The 19,257-nt window shown below is 42.9% G+C and overlaps 3 protein-coding genes across 3 annotated transcripts in view; all 3 read left to right on the forward strand.

Moving 5' to 3' along the window:
* LOC134464171 (zinc finger protein 501-like) overlaps positions 1-19,257 on the forward strand; it is an 87,442-nt gene that overhangs the window by 34,692 nt on the left and 33,493 nt on the right. The window lies entirely within an intron of this gene.
* Positions 1-19,257, forward strand: part of LOC134464175 (zinc finger protein OZF-like) — a 134,989-nt gene that overhangs the window by 14,294 nt on the left and 101,438 nt on the right. The window contains exons 2-3 of the mRNA XM_063217634.1: positions 2,234-2,702; positions 12,886-14,172. Coding sequence (XP_063073704.1) covers positions 2,261-2,702; positions 12,886-14,075 — 1,632 coding nt within the window. The 5' untranslated portion in view covers positions 2,234-2,260 and the 3' untranslated portion in view covers positions 14,076-14,172. The remainder of the gene's footprint in view (positions 1-2,233; positions 2,703-12,885; positions 14,173-19,257) is intronic.
* The window catches only part of LOC134464169 (uncharacterized), a 161,939-nt gene that overhangs the window by 14,292 nt on the left and 128,390 nt on the right, over positions 1-19,257 (forward strand). The gene's annotated exons all lie outside the window — the stretch shown is intronic.

Here is a 19,257-nt window from a genome sequence, read left to right on the forward strand (position 1 = left end):
GCAGGTGCCAGGTGGGCACTAATTAAGGGCCTCCAATTACGCACCACACATGCACAGCGCCACACCCACGTCCACAGTAACCAATAAACAAAAACACAAATTAAAGTAAACCAATCCCAATAAAGATATACCAAAATAAAAACAAAAAATATAAAGAAAGTAATTATGGCTCCTACAAGTTTAATTACCGTAATTACAGGGGATTTCTCATAGGCACAGTTTGGCATGTCTCCACTCTCATATGTTGACTATCATCCCCATTTCATGTTTACAAGGTGCACAGTGAAATGCATAAAAGTAGGCCTATGTATTGTATACAACGAAGAGTAACATCATTTTGCTCTGGAATTCTGAAAATAAGAAACGGCAAAGTCCATTCCGTCCATTCCGTTTCCGGAATGAGGGTGTGTGGACGCTGGCGCATTTTGGTTGCCGCTGCTCGCTCTCTTCCACTTTAATTCATTCAATACTCTCTCTCACTCAACTTCACTAAAAACTTTGGATTATTTACCAACTTTCTTGGACGGATTACAACTCGTCGCCGCTGCCTGGCTGGACGAACCATGACGGCTTTCCAGCTGTACTGGCACTGCCCCTCTGCCATGGCTGCTTTCCAGAACACCTGCCGGTCGAGGAATATTCTCCGACGCCAATTACATCGACGCTTCGGGAGGTCTACGAGCGCAGGGCTGTTGAGCCTGCATGCCTGTTGGTTTCACCGGCCTCCACAACATTTGCCATCTCCTCCCTTCAGCCTCTGCGTCTCCCGGCTATGGTGTTTTACAGCACGTGTTCTACGCGGCTCCGTCCGCCACTCAAAAAACTTCACCTGCTCGTTCGGCTGCTTTCCCCAAACCGAACTTGCTGCCACGTTAGGAGCCTTGGGATTTTCCTATCCCCATTTCCACTGCTGCCCCCGACGTGGGTTTTCATAACTTTTACACCTACAGCTCCATATCGACATGGACATTTCTCTTCCACTGAAGTTTACTTGTGTTGTCTTGTTGAGTCTTTGTATGTCTTTATTTTGTGTTAAATGGTTTGTAAAGCGTCTTTGGGTATTTTGAAAAGCGCTATATAAAAATAAAGTATTAAAGTTCTGTTCTTACACATTAGTATGATCATTGATACACTTATGCTGGAAGAACTAGTGAAAATGGAAAATGCTTAAAAGTGGAGACAATAGATATGCACCATAAACACAGTATGCATCCTCCACTTGTGCTTGTGGCCTCGCCCTGCCTCCTGGCCCCTCCTCCGTGGAGAAAACAACAACGTTTCCCAGCTGTTTTTCATTCACCATCCCAATTGCAAATGAGAAAATTACTTTACAATTGAGCTTTTGCGAGATATTGAAATATAATGCTGTTGTCAGTGATGTCATCATGACGTATTACTTCCTGGTATGAGGCCACAAGCACAAGTGGAGGACGCAAGGTCGCATATTGGAACGCACACATTGTGTGTGCTCAGGGTGGGACAATACATGGGCAGTCATGGGTGAGCGGTTAGGGCGTCAGACTTGCATCCCAGAGGTTGCCGGTTCGACTCCCGACCCGCCAGGTTGGTGGGGGGAGTAATCAACAAGTGCTCTCCCTCATCCTCCTCCATGACTGAGGTACCCTGAGCATGGTACCGTCCCACCGCACTGGGGCGCCACTGAGGGCTGCCCCCTTGCACAGGATAAATGCAATGCAATTTGCAATTTTGTTGTGTGCAGTGTGCAGTGTTCACTTGTGTGCTGGAGTGCTGTGTCACAATGACAATGGGAGTTGGAGTTTCCCAATGGGCTTTCAATTTTCACTTACATCGTTGATTCCTGTTGTGTCATGTGTCAAATTAACAGTGTAACAAAATTTGTCATTCAAGCCACATTCCTGGGGTGCATTTCTCAAAAGAAAAGTCGTTAGCCTGTTAGCAACTTCGGTAGTTGCCAATGGGAAAATGCATTGAAAACAACAAAGTAGCTAATGTAGTAACCAACTTTGGTTTCGAGAAATGCTCAAACCCAAGTAACTGGCTACATTTAGCATTTCAGACACATTTAAAAATAAGAATTATTAATATGCAACGTTAACACAAAATGTGTCAGATACAGTATTTTAACTGAGAAGTGCACATATGTCACATTCCACACATTGTGTGAAAACCATTTTGTGCATGTGTCACAGGTGGCGTTGCAAATATGAAAAAAACAAACTTTTCCAGTAATTGTCATGCTGTTTCTCTCCAGTTTCAAGGTCTGTAGAACACTACTAAGATGGCCTCTGCAGAAGTCAACTCTCCACTCCATCTGATGAGGAGCGTCAAAGAAGAGACAGAGGAGTTCAGCTTAGCTGACTCTCCATCCCAGCTGAACATAAAAGAAGAGAGAGGAGAGGTCCCTGGTTCTCCAGAACAGCTGAACATAAAAGGAGAGAGAGAAGAGTTCCCTGCGTCTCCATCCCAGCTGAACATAAAAGGAGAAGAGAGAGAAGAGTTCCCTGGTTCTCCAGAACAGCTGAACATAAAAGAAGAGACAGAGCAGTTCCCTGGTTCTCCACCTCAGCTGAGGAGCGTAAAAGAGGACAGCGAGGAGATCCTGCGTTCTCTGTACAGTCTGAGGAGCGTATCTGTAGTGCTGGTGGACTGCTGTAGACCACAAGGACGGCAGGAGAACAATGAAGAGAACCACAGAGATGCCGAGGCAACCAAGAGATCTGGTAAGACACAATAGATCCAAATAAATTCTCTAAATAGCAATGTTCACATGTTTAATTTTTTATGTTTTCCAACTTCATAAAATAAAAATAAATAAATAAAAACTCTTTAAAAGAGTACATTTTAGAGATCTGGTAAGACATGAAGAGATTATAGTATAGTTAAGCTTAAGCTTAGTATATAGTACTTTACCTGAAGAAGGTCAGATGACCGAAACGTGTTCAAGTTTGTTGGTGGAATGCACAGTGTGCGGGATTCCTTTACACTTGAATGATAACCCCACTTTACTGGAATAATATCCTACGTACCTGCCCAACTACAGAGGTGTGCAAAAGCGTCTTTGTTGAACTGTTGCAGTAACAGCAAATTTAACCTGACTTTTCATGGTAGTGTACCAGTAGCACAGTAGTATTATGGAAGGCTGGTGAGAGATCAGAACTAGTGACATACAGTTGAGGACGATATTATTAGCCCCCCTCCTGAATTTAGACATTTCTCTAATCAAAGTTACGGTCAGGAGTGTATTTAACAGCGGTGTTTTAAATCGAGAGGCGGCCACTTCAGCATCCCCCCCTCCTAATAGCCTACAATTTATTTGATGTAGGCTACTTTAATACAATTTATTTGATGTAGGCTACTTTAATCAAAGTTACGGTCAGGAGTGTATTAATTAGCAGTGTTTTAGGAGGGCCGCATCCCCCCCCCTCCAATAGCCTACAATTTATTTGACAACTTTAATCAAAGTTACGGTCAGGAGTGTATTTATCAGTAGTGTTTTATATCGAGAGGTGCCGCTTTCTTTGGTTGCAAGGTGGTGATAGCCCTCTTGTAAATGCATTTAGCGAACAGACTTGCGTCAGCATTACAGTCAATTTGCTGTGCGAGGACTAACATTGCGGATGCAGATATCGGAAACACAACCAACCTGTCTGAACCAACTGTCTTAGTTTGTGTCAATGACGTTGTCAGTGTAGTTTTCAAACGCATGCATGTCGTAAATCAACCACGAGGCTCAATATCGTAAATCAACCATAAGGCTCAAATCAACCACGAGTCAATGCCAATAGGCAGCGGAAGCGTTGCCCAACCACGAAAAACGAGCAATAACTTGAAGGCACCACGAGGCTTATAGTTGATTTCTCCTTTTTTGTGTGAAAACTTCACGAAATGGCCGAGATATGATTGCTTCTCACAAGGTTTTTTATTGCTCCCAAACCCGAGTTAACTACAACAACTTAACTAGGCGTTTGATCCCTCTGTCTTTCAAGCACTCATGGTTTTCTCTATAGGATGTATTTACTCCAGGAGGAAAATGCGAAGGAAATCATTTTTCAAATCGTTTTTTAAAAAACGGAAATCGTTTAAAAAAACAAAAAAACTATGGCGACCAAATGTAAACTATGGCGATGCGCCATAGTTTCCTTAATGTATGGGAAACACTGAGATTCAATTGCACCTGCTTTGATGCATGAATTCTGCTTCTGTCTGGGGAGAAAGGGATAGGCCTTAAACCTTTATAACATGGTTTCCACAATTAAACTTGGTGGGGGAAGCATCAGCCTCAGCCAAAGGAAACCTTGTTTGGGTGTACGGCACCAAAAAAACAGAAGATTATGATGGAATGTGGAAGGTGACCATGCAAAAATATGCTCATACAGGAAGCTAAGATCTTCACTGGATCTTTCAATAAGATAATGACCCAAAACGTACATCAAAAATAGTTCAAATGTTCATCAAGGATACTAAAACCATGGTCATGGAGTGGTTCAGACCTCAATCCTTTAGATCAGGGGTTTTCAATAGGTGAGGCGCGCCTCCCTAGGGGGGCGCCAAAGAGTCCCTGGGGAGGCGCGGGGAAACACGCCAATAAAGGTGCACTTTCTATAAATGGGTGGGAGACGTGACGCCTTGTTTTTTCGTAACTTTGGTTAAAAACCTACAAAACTGTTATTTTCCTTTAAAAAACAAATGTCACTGAAAGAAGATGTGGTACATTATGTTTCATATTAGTCTTAGATGAGAAGAAACATTTTTGTTAAGATTTATGTAAAGGTTTATATGTCAAATTTCCTGCGGTGTGACTGTAACATTAATGAAACAATATATAATAATATATATATAAATTAACCAACAACATTTTGAATAATGTATGAAGCATTTGGCATGATTGCATAAATCTTAACTTTAGATTAAGATATGTGAATGTGGAAAAAACTCAAGACAGTAATATTAACTTCAAGTTCAATTTCGTAACGCAAATTGCGTCCTGTGGGGTGACATGTATGTCAATGTTTGTGAATGGGCAGCTGCAAGGCCAACTACAAGGGTCTTAAAGACTGGCTCCTAACCAGTCAGTACCTCAGTTACTGGAGAGTGCTGTGGAAGTTCAAGGTGACTCTTAACCTCTTAATATGTCTTTATATTGCAATCTTTCTGTCACGCAATGCTTAGGTTCATTTTATGGTGTCCTGTGGTGTGACTGCTCTTATAGGAGGAAAAAAAAGTAATGACAACATTAAGGCTGTAACGATACACCCAACCCACGATTCGGTTTGTATCACGATATATGACCCACGGTTCGATATGCCCCACGATATATTTATTTTTTAAGGGAAAAAAATAAGAAGAAAATACATTATAGGCTATTTATATATAGGCCTATGCTTTCTTTTTGCATTTACCTGCCTACATTAATTTTGTAGGTCTACTAAATGATGTTGCAGATATAGGCCCATCACTGCAACCTGTTCCCCAGGTGTTGACATCAAAGCACAGCAGAGAGAAATAAGGGATATTAATTCAACAAGGAAAAATAGGCTTATTACTAATAGGCTTAGATCATATCATGCTGAGATGCTGACCATGTGTGAGAGACAGAGATGGAGAGAGAAGGGTCAGGGTTCCAATTATAGGTAGCCTGTAACAACTGTCTCACATTATCAAACATATCCAATTAATATCCAAACACTGGACATATTTCGTCATGCAGGAAACATGTTGTATTAGCCTACGTTACTTATAGAAATGCAACACTTAATTTTGACGTTTAATATTTTTGTAACTGTTTTGATCGTGCAGCAGCGCGCACACGCTTATACAAACAAAACTCGAAATGAACCTCAGTTGTGTTCTCAGTATGCAACACGCACGTTGTCCTTTGTTTGGTTTTATTATTTGACATTTTGTCAAGAGCGGGAATAGATGCAGAGGCTGAAATTGAGCATGTTTTCGCTAGGCAGGCGGTCAATGCGGGGAGGAAATAATGCTGCCTAATATCCACATCGACCTAAACGTTGCCCGACTTCAGACACTCCCTTATGAACGTATAGAGCTCTAGCGATTTAAAATTTGGGCAGGCGGAGCATCTCGCGCTCTCGCTCTCTTTCTCTCTCTCTCTCTCTCTCTCCGATCAACGTCGTTTATCTCCACTCAACATACATCGGCGCATGCATGAATCAAAAAAATCTTCACACGTTTGATAAAGCCTTCTTGGTCTGTTGTTCATTTCTGTGCTTTACCTTCGGACGTTTGCCCAAGTTTTTTGTCTCGCGGAGGTTGCTGAGGCAATGAATAACAACCAATGCACGTGCTGGTTGGACGGAACATTTTACATGAGAGAGGGGAGAATGGAAGTGTTACTCGCTCATGTGCGCCCCATTTCTAATTGTCTTTGAGCGCATATGCAAGAATTAAGCGTATATGCAAGCATTTGCCTGCATCCTGCTGTTTTCTAGACTGAGGGGTAACAACTTTAAAAGGGCGCATCGCGATTCTGCGAGGAAGGTTCGCGATAGGGGTTCGTGGGTCTGCGTACCGCGATCCCTCGGTTCGATGCAATATCGTTACAGCCTTAGAAAATATATATTAAGATTAAACACAATATCATTATCAAGTTAGCATGAGCTCAGATGTCAGTCATGTATACAAAAGGATTAAAATGGCCATAATGCAGTGAATTCCCTGTGGTGTGACTCCATTTTCCTGCGGTGTGACATGCCTATGCTTGTTGATGCAGGACACATTTTCCCAAAAATTCCACAGACCACTAAGTGCTTTATTTTTTTCTATTTTTTTCCAATTTTTATCCATCATTTTTTTCAGGAATTTGAAAAACTTTTTTTTTTTTTTTTTGCGTTACGCCCTTAAACGTCAACCACCCAAATATCTGCAGTAGGCATTGTACCTGCTTGCATGCGTGTAATAGTAAGAAATGCATCCCGTTTCTACTACCACCACCACAACAACAAAAAAGAGAAATCAGAAATGTTGGAACTATGACCAATAATATTCTAAGTTCGGGTGGGTATTGCGCTATTTGGAAGTGAATCGGGAGCCAAGACAAGGCGAGCACTGGAGAACTGCCGTGTGCTTAACCCGATTTTTATTCTTGAAGAGTAACTTTGTAACTGTGCAATCTGTGAGCGAGTGAGAGCGGGGGGAGAGCGAGCGAGCAAGAGAGAGGAAAAGATGAAGCAAAGCGTAAGTTAGGCTAGTTTGAAAACGTCTGAGAAAATTCGGTGCCGTAGGCCTATGCCTCGGAGGCATGACGCGTCGGCAAAGCGAAGTTAAGTTTGAAACAATATTGTCCAACTTTTAGTAGCAGGACAGCAGCGTGCAGGTGAATAAGCTAAAAAAGAAGTTCAGAAACACAGTAACATGACGAGGATCAACGACAAATTACACATGCATGTTTGCAAATGAAATGTGAATAAAAACGTTTGGTGATGTGACAGTTGCGACGAGCATGTGAGGAGGGGGGAAATAAGTTACATCTCAGCGGGCGTCACGCCTAACTCGTCCGAGAATCCGCTCCAGCAAGGCTACAGTGCAGGGTGACTTGCGGCTGTCGCTTCTCTTCTGTAGTCTACACCCCCGCATCGAACATCTTTGCTCATCAAAGGCGTGTCGTCTTTGTTTTCAACCAGTAGCCTTTGTCAACAGTTCATGGCGACAGACGAAGCAGTGATTTGGATAGGCCTTCTGTTCGTGATGTTACAGTAAAAGCCTCCATTAAGATGGAAATAGTATCGATATCTTAAAAGAAATACAATTTAATAATAATTAAAAAAAAACATGTATTGGGCTATCAATTGTTATTGAAACTGAAATTCATTTTGCATCCCTGAACAAGACTGGTTTCAGTAAGGACAAGACATTGCCTACATAGGCCTAACATCACAGGGCTATTGGACATTAGTAATGCAGCATGGAGCATCAGACAAACAGAACATGCAGTCTGACCCCACAGTAACCCACAGTCACAGATAGGCCTACATGGGACACAGGCCCATGTGCAGACACACTACATACTTCACACTCTGAACTCTGAAATGCCTTGGTGTGCGATGTGGGTGGGTTGTGTTTTTTCTTCTTTTCTTTTTCTTTTTTTTTTGGGGTGGGGGGGGTGTACTTGACTGTCTTCACCTACTCAAAGGGGAGGCTCACAGTCAGTGAAATTGAAAACCCCTGATTTAGATAGTTTTATGGCCCGTGTACATCAGGCACTACCTACGCGACCCAGGTAGCTGGGGTGGTTGAAGAAGTTTCGCCATGAATTTGTTTTATTCGCTCTGGACGCTGCACTGACATGTTTGATTCAGCTAATCACATAACGGCTCTGTCTTGACAGCCTGGGACATTCCTCGATATGAACGTTCCAATTGGTTTTCGCTGAACCGTGACTTGGCGAATTCGCTTAAGATTATCTTGAGTTTAATTGGCAAAATTCGCCCTGGACGCTCAAGAAGCTTTGCTCCTGGCGAATTCGCTCTGGTAGCTTTATTCGCCTTCCCTCCATAGAGAAACAATGACTTCCGCTGCGCAGGTCGCTTAGTTCGCCTTCGATGTACACCGGGCTTTAGAGTGATAAAAATGAATGTCTATCCTCAACATCCATGCAATTTGGACCAGCTTAACTATTTGCAATGAAAAATGGTCCAAAATCCCTGGTAGGACAATAATAATTTTGTCCTTGCCATTTTTATCCTTTTTTGTTTAAACTCATTGTAACAATAGAAAAGTCCAAATTCAACTTATTGGATACTATCTCCATGTTGTATTAGTTTCCAGAATAACATAGATTTATTAGTAATGGTCAGTCTCAATGGTTAATCAAGAGAGATGTCTAATATCAGGAGGAGGGCTAATAATATCATCCTCAACTGTGTGTTACAACGCAAGTCAGAAATCTTTGGGACTTTCACTGAAATATATTCAAATAAAATAATTCTGTATGTATTTTATTTAATAATACTAGGGGTGGGCATAGATTATTTTTTTTAATCTAGATTAATCTCACTGAAATTTTGAAATTAATCTAGATTAATCTATATTAAAATGGCTCATTTAGAATATGCGTGCTACCCAAGTAATGACTAAAATCAGTCTTTGGCGGTGCATTAGACCAGGCACTCACTTCCTGTTTCCAAAATCACTGACTACTTGAGAAAGCAGTTCTAATTTAATACTTGGTGAAGAAAAAAAAACATGCTCAATAAAATGTACTTGTATTAAACGTTTTATTTAGTTAAACATGAAACGTACAGTAAGCCTACATACAATTAGAGGGCATGCTACCCTGCACATTCAGATAGGCATGATTTTTTTAAGTGTTGGTCAAGCCTACATACTGTATGTAAAGAAGGGTTGATAACCTGTTTATTCACTAAACATAAGATTTGAAATGAAAGCCTACATTTACAACAAGGCCTTTTCACCAGTTTTTTCCTCACTTGAACATTAAATTTGAACTGTATGCCTACATTCAGTAAGATGGCATAATGAACTGTTTTCATTAGTAGCTTTGTGATAATCAGTCAAAGTGCTACTTTTCCTTTTTCCACCAGTCACTTAGGCACACCAACTTGTTCACATTGTCTGGAGACAAACTAGATCTCCTCTTCTGCACAATATGGCCTGCTAAAGAAAAAAGTCTCTCGCATGGGACTGTTGAGGCAGGAGTCCCCAAGTATTTACGGGCACTTTGGGCCATCTTACCATAGACAGTGGTGTGCTCCGACCACCACCTCAGAGGACACTGATCAAGACTGGCACTGGGCTCTACCTTGTTCCTCTCCACAGTGTTGTCTTCTGGTGTTTCTTCCTCTGAATAGGAGTTTGATCCCATCACTAGCAGGGCTGGTTTCTTTTTGGGTGACGCAGGGTTCTCCTCCACGTGTGGCTGCACTGCAGGTTCTTCTCCCTTCACCAAACTCGTGTAGCTTTGCCCACACTGCCTCCCTGTCTGCTCTGGCCAAGCACTTGAGGTCCTTAACCGTGGATCTAGAGCAGTCGCCACCTTTGAAGAATAAAAAGAAAAAGAAAAAACAGAAAATATTGATTATGGCAATTTCACTTTCCAAATTCAGCCTACATGCTTTTTTCATGATTTATTAATCTATTCTTTAATTGATCTATCATCTTTACAGAAAATGGCCAAACAATGCAGTTATTTTCTGGTCAGTGTGCGGTACGTTCAGCCATTCCAGGTTTAATTTCTCCCTCCGCTCACCGAGATCCCTGGTGAAGGCAATCTTGAAGCGTACAATGTATGCCGGATCATCATCTGATATCTTCATCTCATGGAGATGGCACAGGGTGGGTACAACCACAGAGCAGGACACATGGGGGGGGGGGGGGGGCAACAGGTGGAGAGGCGAAGTGACTGGAGGGCAGTCTGAAAGCGTCTGTCAATCGAACGCTAAGGTGAAGCGCATCCCCAAACCCCAAATCCATATTTTGAGAAAATATTAACGTGCGACATTTTCTTTGTCTCGCGATAAGAGTCTCACATTATCGCAGCACGTTATCGCCGATAACGGCCCACCACTAACCAGGGGACTTAAAAAAGCAAATATATGAGCATGACAAATACATGAGCATGACCCTAATACTGGGGCTCTCGTTTGTTAAATCATAATTCAAATCATAATTATAGTCATAATTGTAATTACACCTTAACCCATTGGCGCCTGAGCCCGTTTTTAGAAAAGCTCCCCAATGCCTGAGGGTTTTTTGAGATAAGAAAAAATGGTTGGAAACTCCTATGAAAAATTCAATATCTCTGCCTCTGGAACACATAAGGACATGGGACAAATTGCATTTAAAAGGTAAAATCATCTGCTTTCACGGGATTATGCTCATTCAGCATTAACACTAACACATATTTCTTTAAAAATCATATCTCATAATCAAATGATTGAAAAAAGTTTCATGTGCTTTCAGGATAATGCTTGATGCTGCTATTTATTATAGGCTATTAGGCTACTAGGCTATTGCTACTGTTACAATAGCCGACTATAACTAAATCATAATAATCATTATTATTATAATTATTAGGCAGTCATTTCTGCCATACATCGGGGGACATTTGTCTAATACAGCCACTTGCTCTCCCACCGGCGAGTATGGCCGTTTTATTCCTCCAAACGTTATGCAGAGACCGATGAGCAATTTCATCCTATTTTCAGACGGGGCTCCACTTTGACCTGGATGTGTGGCCGCGCGTCTATAATCCGCATGTCTACTGTTGTCTTCCTCACCAATAGGCTATCACTATATCCGAAAATTCCTCAGTGAAAATATTCTGAAATAGGCCTATATCTAAAGGATGTGCTTCCTCAGATATTGGCACCTTCGCCAATTGCCCCGAATGTCGGAGTGAACTTTTGGTAACATCGGGGGCGAAATCTAGCTGATTGTCTATTTGGAAGCCACTCGCCTACCTCTTCATGCGGCCGCGGCAAATCACACTCCTGCTCTCTATCTAAAGGGTCTTCAATCATATTTCCTTTCCTCGATTAAAATCTCTTCATTACCTTTCAACTGAACATCACGTTCGCTGTAACAGCATGTCTCGCGAACCACAGCCTTTTTTTACCTGTGTGAAATGGCTGTGAAACAACCCACGAAGCGAGCATGGTTGATTTCATTTCACATTTTTGTCGACGAATCAAACTTTTTTTGCCACATGATCTTTAAAAAAATCGAGAACACCCACCTCTTGTGTATTTGAACAAAATATTGTGCATTGCATCTCCCATGCGTCTTGAAAATATTCTTATTATATATTGCGTTTTGCAACAACCGGCGTCAGGGCCAATGTTGCGTAACGCAAGAACTGGCGTCAGTGGGTTAATACCAGGCATAGGGCCTACTATGCAAGTTTTACCTGAGAGAAAAAAATATTTGAGCCTAATTAAATACATTAGTCAAATAAAATTATTGTTATAATAGGCCTATTCAGATGGTTGCTCTGCTTTTAATGTAGACATCTAGGCTGATGAAGCCTAAACATAATGTTAAGGGGGCGATACCTCTGGATTGTACAGTAACTGTTAATCCCTGCTGGGCATTGCTGCCTGTCGCACCTCCTCAGGTGCCCCGGAGTCAGCGAGAGAAAATAAGACTTGTGACACAAACATCTTTATTGTACCAATTAATAGGCAATCATGGGGAATACACATTCATAAACTTGATGCATACACAGGAGGTGCCTTCCTCAACCACCTTCGCAGGTAGCTGTAGCCTTACGCCAGAAGCAGATGTCGTCAGGTGGTGTCCAGCCTTCTCTGCGGTGTTTCGGCCCTGAACCACAACACCACTCCAGCTGGTGGGCCCACAGTCAGTGGCCAGTCTCACTGCCCATCTGCTCCTGGCGTACAGCTTTCCTCCCCTCTCTTACACCAACAATACATACGTTCCATACCTTTGATAAGCTAAATAAATGGATAATAATAATAATAATAATAATAAGAAGAAGAATAAATACATGTAAAGAAGGGATGGAAAAAAAATAGTTGAGGCAGTTGAGCACCCCCTCCCCCTCCCCCCGAGTCATTACTGTTTTGGCCTATGCATGTTACATTGCACTTAGCTGACACTTTTATTTATTCAAAGTGACTAACAACTATTACTTTTCAGGGTATTGGTTACAGTCCCTGGAGCAATGTGGGGTTAGGTGCCTTGCTCAAGGATACTTCAGCCATGGATGGAGATGTAGGGAAAGGTCAGGGGGGATTTGACCCGGCAACCCCTAGATTGAAAGACCAACTCTCTAACCACTAGGCCACGGCTCAGTAAAAGAACAGAAAGTGGGAGGGGTAAATCTTCACACTGTTGTGACTGTCTTGTTGTTGATTTCATATTAATATTCATGTCCATTAATGTCCATTCTACTCCTCACAGGGCATCAGTTACACTGCGGGTCCAGTGGAGAGGAGTTACGTGGAAAAACACATTCTGCTGCCCTCACCACAGAGAGGCCGTACGTCTGCAGTCAGTGTGGCAAGAGCTTCAAGAGAAAAGATGACCTCCAAATCCACCAGCGTGTTCACACAGGAGAGAAACCATTTTCATGCACTGACTGTGGAAAGAGTTTCTCACAGTTTGCTAACCTCTCCAGACATCGTCGCATTCACACTGGAGAGAGGCCGTACCCTTGCAGTCAGTGTGGCAAGAGCTTTAAGAGAAACTCAGACCTCCAAATCCACCATCGCGTTCACACAGGAGAGAAACCATTTTCATGCACTGACTGTGGAAAGAGTTTCTCACACCCTTCTAACCTCTACAGACATCGCCGCTTTCACACTGGAGAGAAGCCGTACGCTTGCAGTCAGTGTAACAAGAGCTTCAAGACAGAAGGAGATCTCCAAATCCACCTGCGCATTCACACAGGGGAGAAACCATTTTCATGCACTGACTGTGGAAAGAGCTTCTCACATTCTTCTCACCTTCACATACATCGTCGCATTCACACTGGAGAGAGGCCGTACCCTTGCAGTCAGTGTGACCAGAGCTTTAAGACAAAACAAAACCTCCAAATCCACCTGCGCATTCACACAGGGGAGAAACTATTTTCATGCACCGACTGTGAAAAGAGTTTCTCAGGGTCTTCTGAACTTCACATACATCGCCGCATTCACACTGGAGAGAAGCTGTATGCTTGCAGTCAGTGTGACAAGGGCTTTAAGAAAAAATATGAGCTCCAAATCCACCAACGTGTTCATACAGGGGAGAAACCATTTTCATGCACAGACTGTGGAAAGAGTTTCTCGCTGTTTTGTAACCTCCACAGGCATCGTCGCATTCACACTGGAGAGAGGCCGTTCATTTGCAGTCAGTGTGCCCATAGCTTTCAGACAAAACAAAACCTCCAAATCCACCAGCGCATTCACACAAGAGAGAGAACATATGCATGCAGTCAGTGTGACAAGAGCTTTAAGACAAAATCAGACCTTCAAATCCACCAGCGTGTTCACACATGGGAGAAACCATTTTCATGCACAGACTGTGGAAAGAGTTTCTCGCGGTCTTCTACCTTCCACGCACATCGTCGCATTCACGCTGGAGAGACCGTACGTTTGCAGCCAGTGTGATGAGAGCTTTAAGAGAAAGAAAGAGTTCCAAAGCCAACAGGTTGTTCACACAGTTGAGAAACCTAATCGCGAACCGTCCGTCGTGTTCATGCCACAGGTTTTAGCGTTTCCAAACCAATGCGAACCGCTAAATAGTTGTTTTTCTCCGCAAACCGTAACGACAGCGTGGCCATCATCAGGTTCATCTGGGTAACACAGTCATGTGTGGGAAAAGGTCAAAGCCCTATATGAACACGGGCGGTTCGCAGATAAGCCCTTTAGTGCCGAACGTAACTAGTGCGGGCACCGGCACCGGCTCCGTTCGGGGCGGCCTGAAAGCCCTAATAGGGAGAAACCATTTTCATGCACCGACTGTGGAAAGAATTTCTCTCATTATTCCGCTCTCCACACACATCGTTGCATTCACACTGGAGAGAGGCCGTATGCTTGCAGTCAGTGTGACAAGAGTTTCTCATGGTCTTCTCACCTTAAGAAACACTTGTTTTCACAATTGAGAGAGTAAATCATTGCACCAATCAAGACTGCTCACTGTTAGCCAGAGATGTCAAAGCAACTATTCAATAAGAAAAAGAAGCTTTTAAGGAGCTGAGGAGTGTACAGTGAGAACTGACAAGCAGACTGAAGGAGTCCAAGGTGGCATGCAGGAAGAAAGTTGAAACAACTAGAAGCACTCAGAGAGCGCAGACCTCCGCCAAGGAAGCTGCTTGATAGAACATTTGACTATCTTACACGCTGTCTTTTTCCTTCTTTTTGTGGAGTTAGAAACTGGAATGTTTTGCCCGCAATTCAAATTGCGGTCACTAGGGGCATCTAGATGTATAGACCAGCAATGGTGAAGAAAATTTAAAAAGGCCGACAGGCGGACAACAGATGCGTCCCTCTATGCCAGTTCCAACAATGCAATTTCCCCCCCCCCAAACACCCCCCTGGCCTCCTCCTAACCTGTCAACGCCCCCCTGAGGATGTACTTTTTGTTTATTGGTCATCATGGACACTCCAAATAATGTGGCAGGCAGCAAAATGGCAAGACATGGCTTTATTTTTTGCAGTTTAGGCTATAATAAGCTTATCATTCTTGGATTTGGAAAAGAACCATATGATTTCAAATAGATCAAGTAGGCTACATTACAAATGACCAGACATGTATCAGTATCAACCTTTAGTATCACACCATTTCAGCGTCATGTGCATGTGGGAAAGAATCTAAACATCGACAAATAATAAATAAATAAAATCGTTTGGGTGAATCATGCGCTTATGGGTTCACCCTTTAGGTGAATTATGCGCTTATTTTTCAAAACCAGCTTCACCGTCAAGGCACAAAGCAGTGAGCTCCCGTGCCAGAGTTTACCAAATTCACACGACTACAAAGCAATTACGAAAGACGCGTTCTGTCCTGTGCTCTCTCTGAGCGCAGCGAAAAGCACCTGTGGGGTACGAGCCCGCCAACGAAAGAACCTCCCTGTAGGCTACGAGTAGGCTAAACACACCGTATGTCAAATGGCCCAGCTGTCTACTTGTAGTTCGAGCACCATGCTCCAGTGCGCAGCGCAAACTGACTAGGGTACTGAAAAGGCAGAAGTAAACTCGCTGGGAATATTAAAAGGGAGGCTCGTAGGCTACACACAGACCTCTGAACCCGAGTTTGTGGACTGGAGAAAAGCGGAGGAAAATGTGAATGTTATGAAAGAACCAAATGTTACAGGTCCACGTTTAGAGGAAGAGCTGCGCTGCGGGTCGCCTGTCAACTAATTACAGTTCCATGTCGTGGAGCGTTATGCAATGCAAACGCCCCTCTATCCACGCACAAATGAAAATGTGAATGTTTTGAAAGGAGAAAAGCTATAACCAAATGTTACAGGTCGACGTTTAGAGGAAGAGCTGTATGCGCTGCGGGTCGCCTGTCAACTAATTACGGTTCCATGCCGTGGAGCGTTATGCAATGCAAACGCCTCTCTATCCGAGCACAAACATCTGTGTCAAAAACTGCCTGCCAACTTCTAAATCGTTCATTTCCGCGAGTTTCTGACGAACCAAAATAAAGTTGCCTCCCATTGTCGAAACGCAAAACACGATACGATACGATACGATACGATACGATGATACTTTATTGTCAGTTTGCACTGAAATTCAGTTTGCATCCCTGAGCAGCACTCGTTAAGACGAAACAGAATACAGAAAACAGAAAAACATAGGCCTACACAATAACATCACATCACAAGACTATTGCACAGCTGACAAAACAAAAGACACAGGCCTATGTACAGGCAAACATACATACATACATACATACATATATTACATACAACCCACATAACTTGAAGATAATACCACCATGAAGTAATAAATACTATGTAGTCTTACAACTGATTTAGCAAAAGAATAGATTGATGTATGAAAGCATGTTTAAGTCTGTTGCGGTTGAAGCGGGGAACTCTGAAACGCCTACTTGAGGGTAATGGCTGATATTCTTGGTAGAGAGTGTGTGTGATATCTGTAGAGATGCATGTGGCCAGTCGGAGCATACTTTTATTATGGGCTTCCTGGAATAGGTTACATTGCCTTGGTACAGGGTGTGGTCCTCAGGTTGTGTGAAGAGGGTCACTAGAGTAGAGTCATCTGAATATTTGAGAAGATATTGATTTGGAACATTGGTGATACAGTCAGAAGTATACAGGGTGAACAACCTGGGGGAGCTTATGCAACCCTGGGGAACTCCAACATTGGTGGTAATGGGAGAGGAGAGAGAGAAGAGAAAACAATGGCGAAAATTGAATGCCCCCCTCAGTTGTCTCACAATGCTGTCAGCCGTCTTGCCTGTTTGGTAATACATTCTGGCTTGCACGCATTCGCTCCGCCCTCAGTTGTCTCACAATGCTATCAGCCGTCTTGCCTGTTTGGTAATACGTTCTGGCTTGCACGCATTCGCTCCGGTCCAAAATGGCAACTCTGCCGCCTTGTGGCCACAGTAGGAACAATTGAAGGAATGCGTTTCAGACGGACATTGAAGGAATGCGTTTCAGACGGACGGACGGACGGACAGACAGACAGACCCTCTTATAGAGATGCTGGGACGCATCTAAAAAGGTCCTGGTTCCGGTTCGTGATCCGGATCACCACCAGAGTTTAATCACTTGTTCCTTGGTTCATGATCAGCAACGCCACAGAGTTTCAGCCAAATCTGTTCATAACGTTTTGAGTTATCCTGCTGACAGACAAACAGACAGACAAACAACCAAACAGACAGACAAACCAACGCGACCGGAAACATTACCTAAAAAAAAACGATGGACAATGCTAAAGAGGCAGGGGATCAAAAACATCACTGAGTGTGGAAAGAAGAGAGGTCAATGGCCAATGACCTAAACCAGTTCTACAACCGGTTTGGCAACTCTGGCACAGGGGGAGGCATTTCTCTTGTCACCTATAAAGCCCCCCCACACACTCTTTCCCATCATATATGGTAGTTCAAATGTGCCTGCACATATGAATCGCACATATTCAATTGTGTTGCATACTAATGTGAGCTCTTTCATTAGCCTGGGCCCATTCATAACTGTGGCACACCAAATTTCACATTCACAAGTCTTGTTACGTTATACATTAATGTTGTATTTGGGCCAACTGTAATACTCATTTGAAATGATCTGGTGGGCCGAATGAAATTACTTCGTGGGCCAAATTTGGTGTGGGCTGGTGGTGAAGGTTACACATGTCAATTATTCCAAGAGTGTGTATGTACTGTATGTGTGTGTAGGGACATTCAAACGTATCAGCAATGCAGATATACACAGTAATGGAACAGAGCTATGCACAGCCAACTACAACAGCAATGGAACAGAGCTATGCACAGCCAACTACAACAGTAATGGGAAGTAGTGGTGGAACTGCACATGCTTTAAGTAGAGATGCAGCGGATCCTGATTTTTAGGATCCTGTCGGATACCGGATCCACTGCTTAAGATCCTGGCGGATCCAGAACCGGATACCGGATCCTACGAAAGGGTTGAAACACATAGCCTACTTACATATGTGGGCCCTTTTTATTACGTCGGCTCAAACTATTTTTTAGACTCATTGGTTTACTGACAAAGTGCCTGCAAGGGCCACTTCCAAAGGGCTTTCACTCCATGCAGCGATTGGGGTTGTGAAAGACTGACTGAAAAGCCTAAGCTACGTAAAAACTAGAGATGCACCAGATCCTGATTTTTAGGATCCTACCGGATACCGGATCCACTGCTTAAGATCCTGCCGGACCCTGTGAAAAACCCTATTATCCTGCCAGATCCGGAACCGGATCTTGGATCCGGTGCATCTCTAGTTTTAACAACAAATGTATTTTAAAGAATAAATGAAGACTTTTAACAACAAAGGTACTTACAAGTACACAGTTCATGTCATAAAGAGGTTTATATTGTGATTGTTTTCCAAGCCTGAGCCTTTTCTATGCTATGCCTTATTGCATTAGAAGCATCATAACAGCCTGCACATACGGATACAGACATGATATCAGGCATCACAGGGTTTTATTGTGAATTTCTTTGAATAAATGACCAAGACAAGAAATACAGGGAATGATTCTTTCTTTACTTAACTGTCAAATCCCTGCGTCTATTCCAATATGCAACCTTGCGTCCTCCACTTGTGCTTGTAGCCTCGTACCAGGAAGTAATATGTCACAACGACATCACTGAAAACAGCATTATATTTCAATATCTCGCAAAAGCTCAATTGTAAAGTAATTTTCTCATTTGCAAACTGGATGGTGATAGAAGAATAGTCCCCCCAAAAATAGTTTTGGCTAGGCTGACAGCGGGGAAACTTTATTGTTTTCTCAATCTCCACGGACGAGGGGCTAGAAGGCGGGACGAGGCCACAAGCACAAGTCCAGGACGCAAGGTTGCATATTGGAATTCTCTCCCTATTACAGGATTCTACTCACAGAGGTAGAAAATAACACTAGAGGTGACTCCGCCCCCCTTCTGACGGCAATCTGTGGCGGCCATTATCTGTAGGTAGGTCTGATAAATGGAAATGAATGGACAAGGAGGATCACCTCTGTCAAAAAATGGCTTAATAATTTGAAAATGTCCATCAACACACTCTACAAGGACAATAGTTGAAGTGTGTTGCTAAATATGTGCAGAATTAATATAATTTGATTTTTAGATGTATTTTATCG

This window comes from Engraulis encrasicolus, chromosome 15 (assembly GCF_034702125.1).
Source record: "Engraulis encrasicolus isolate BLACKSEA-1 chromosome 15, IST_EnEncr_1.0, whole genome shotgun sequence".
NCBI classification, from domain to species: domain Eukaryota; kingdom Metazoa; phylum Chordata; class Actinopteri; order Clupeiformes; family Engraulidae; genus Engraulis; species Engraulis encrasicolus.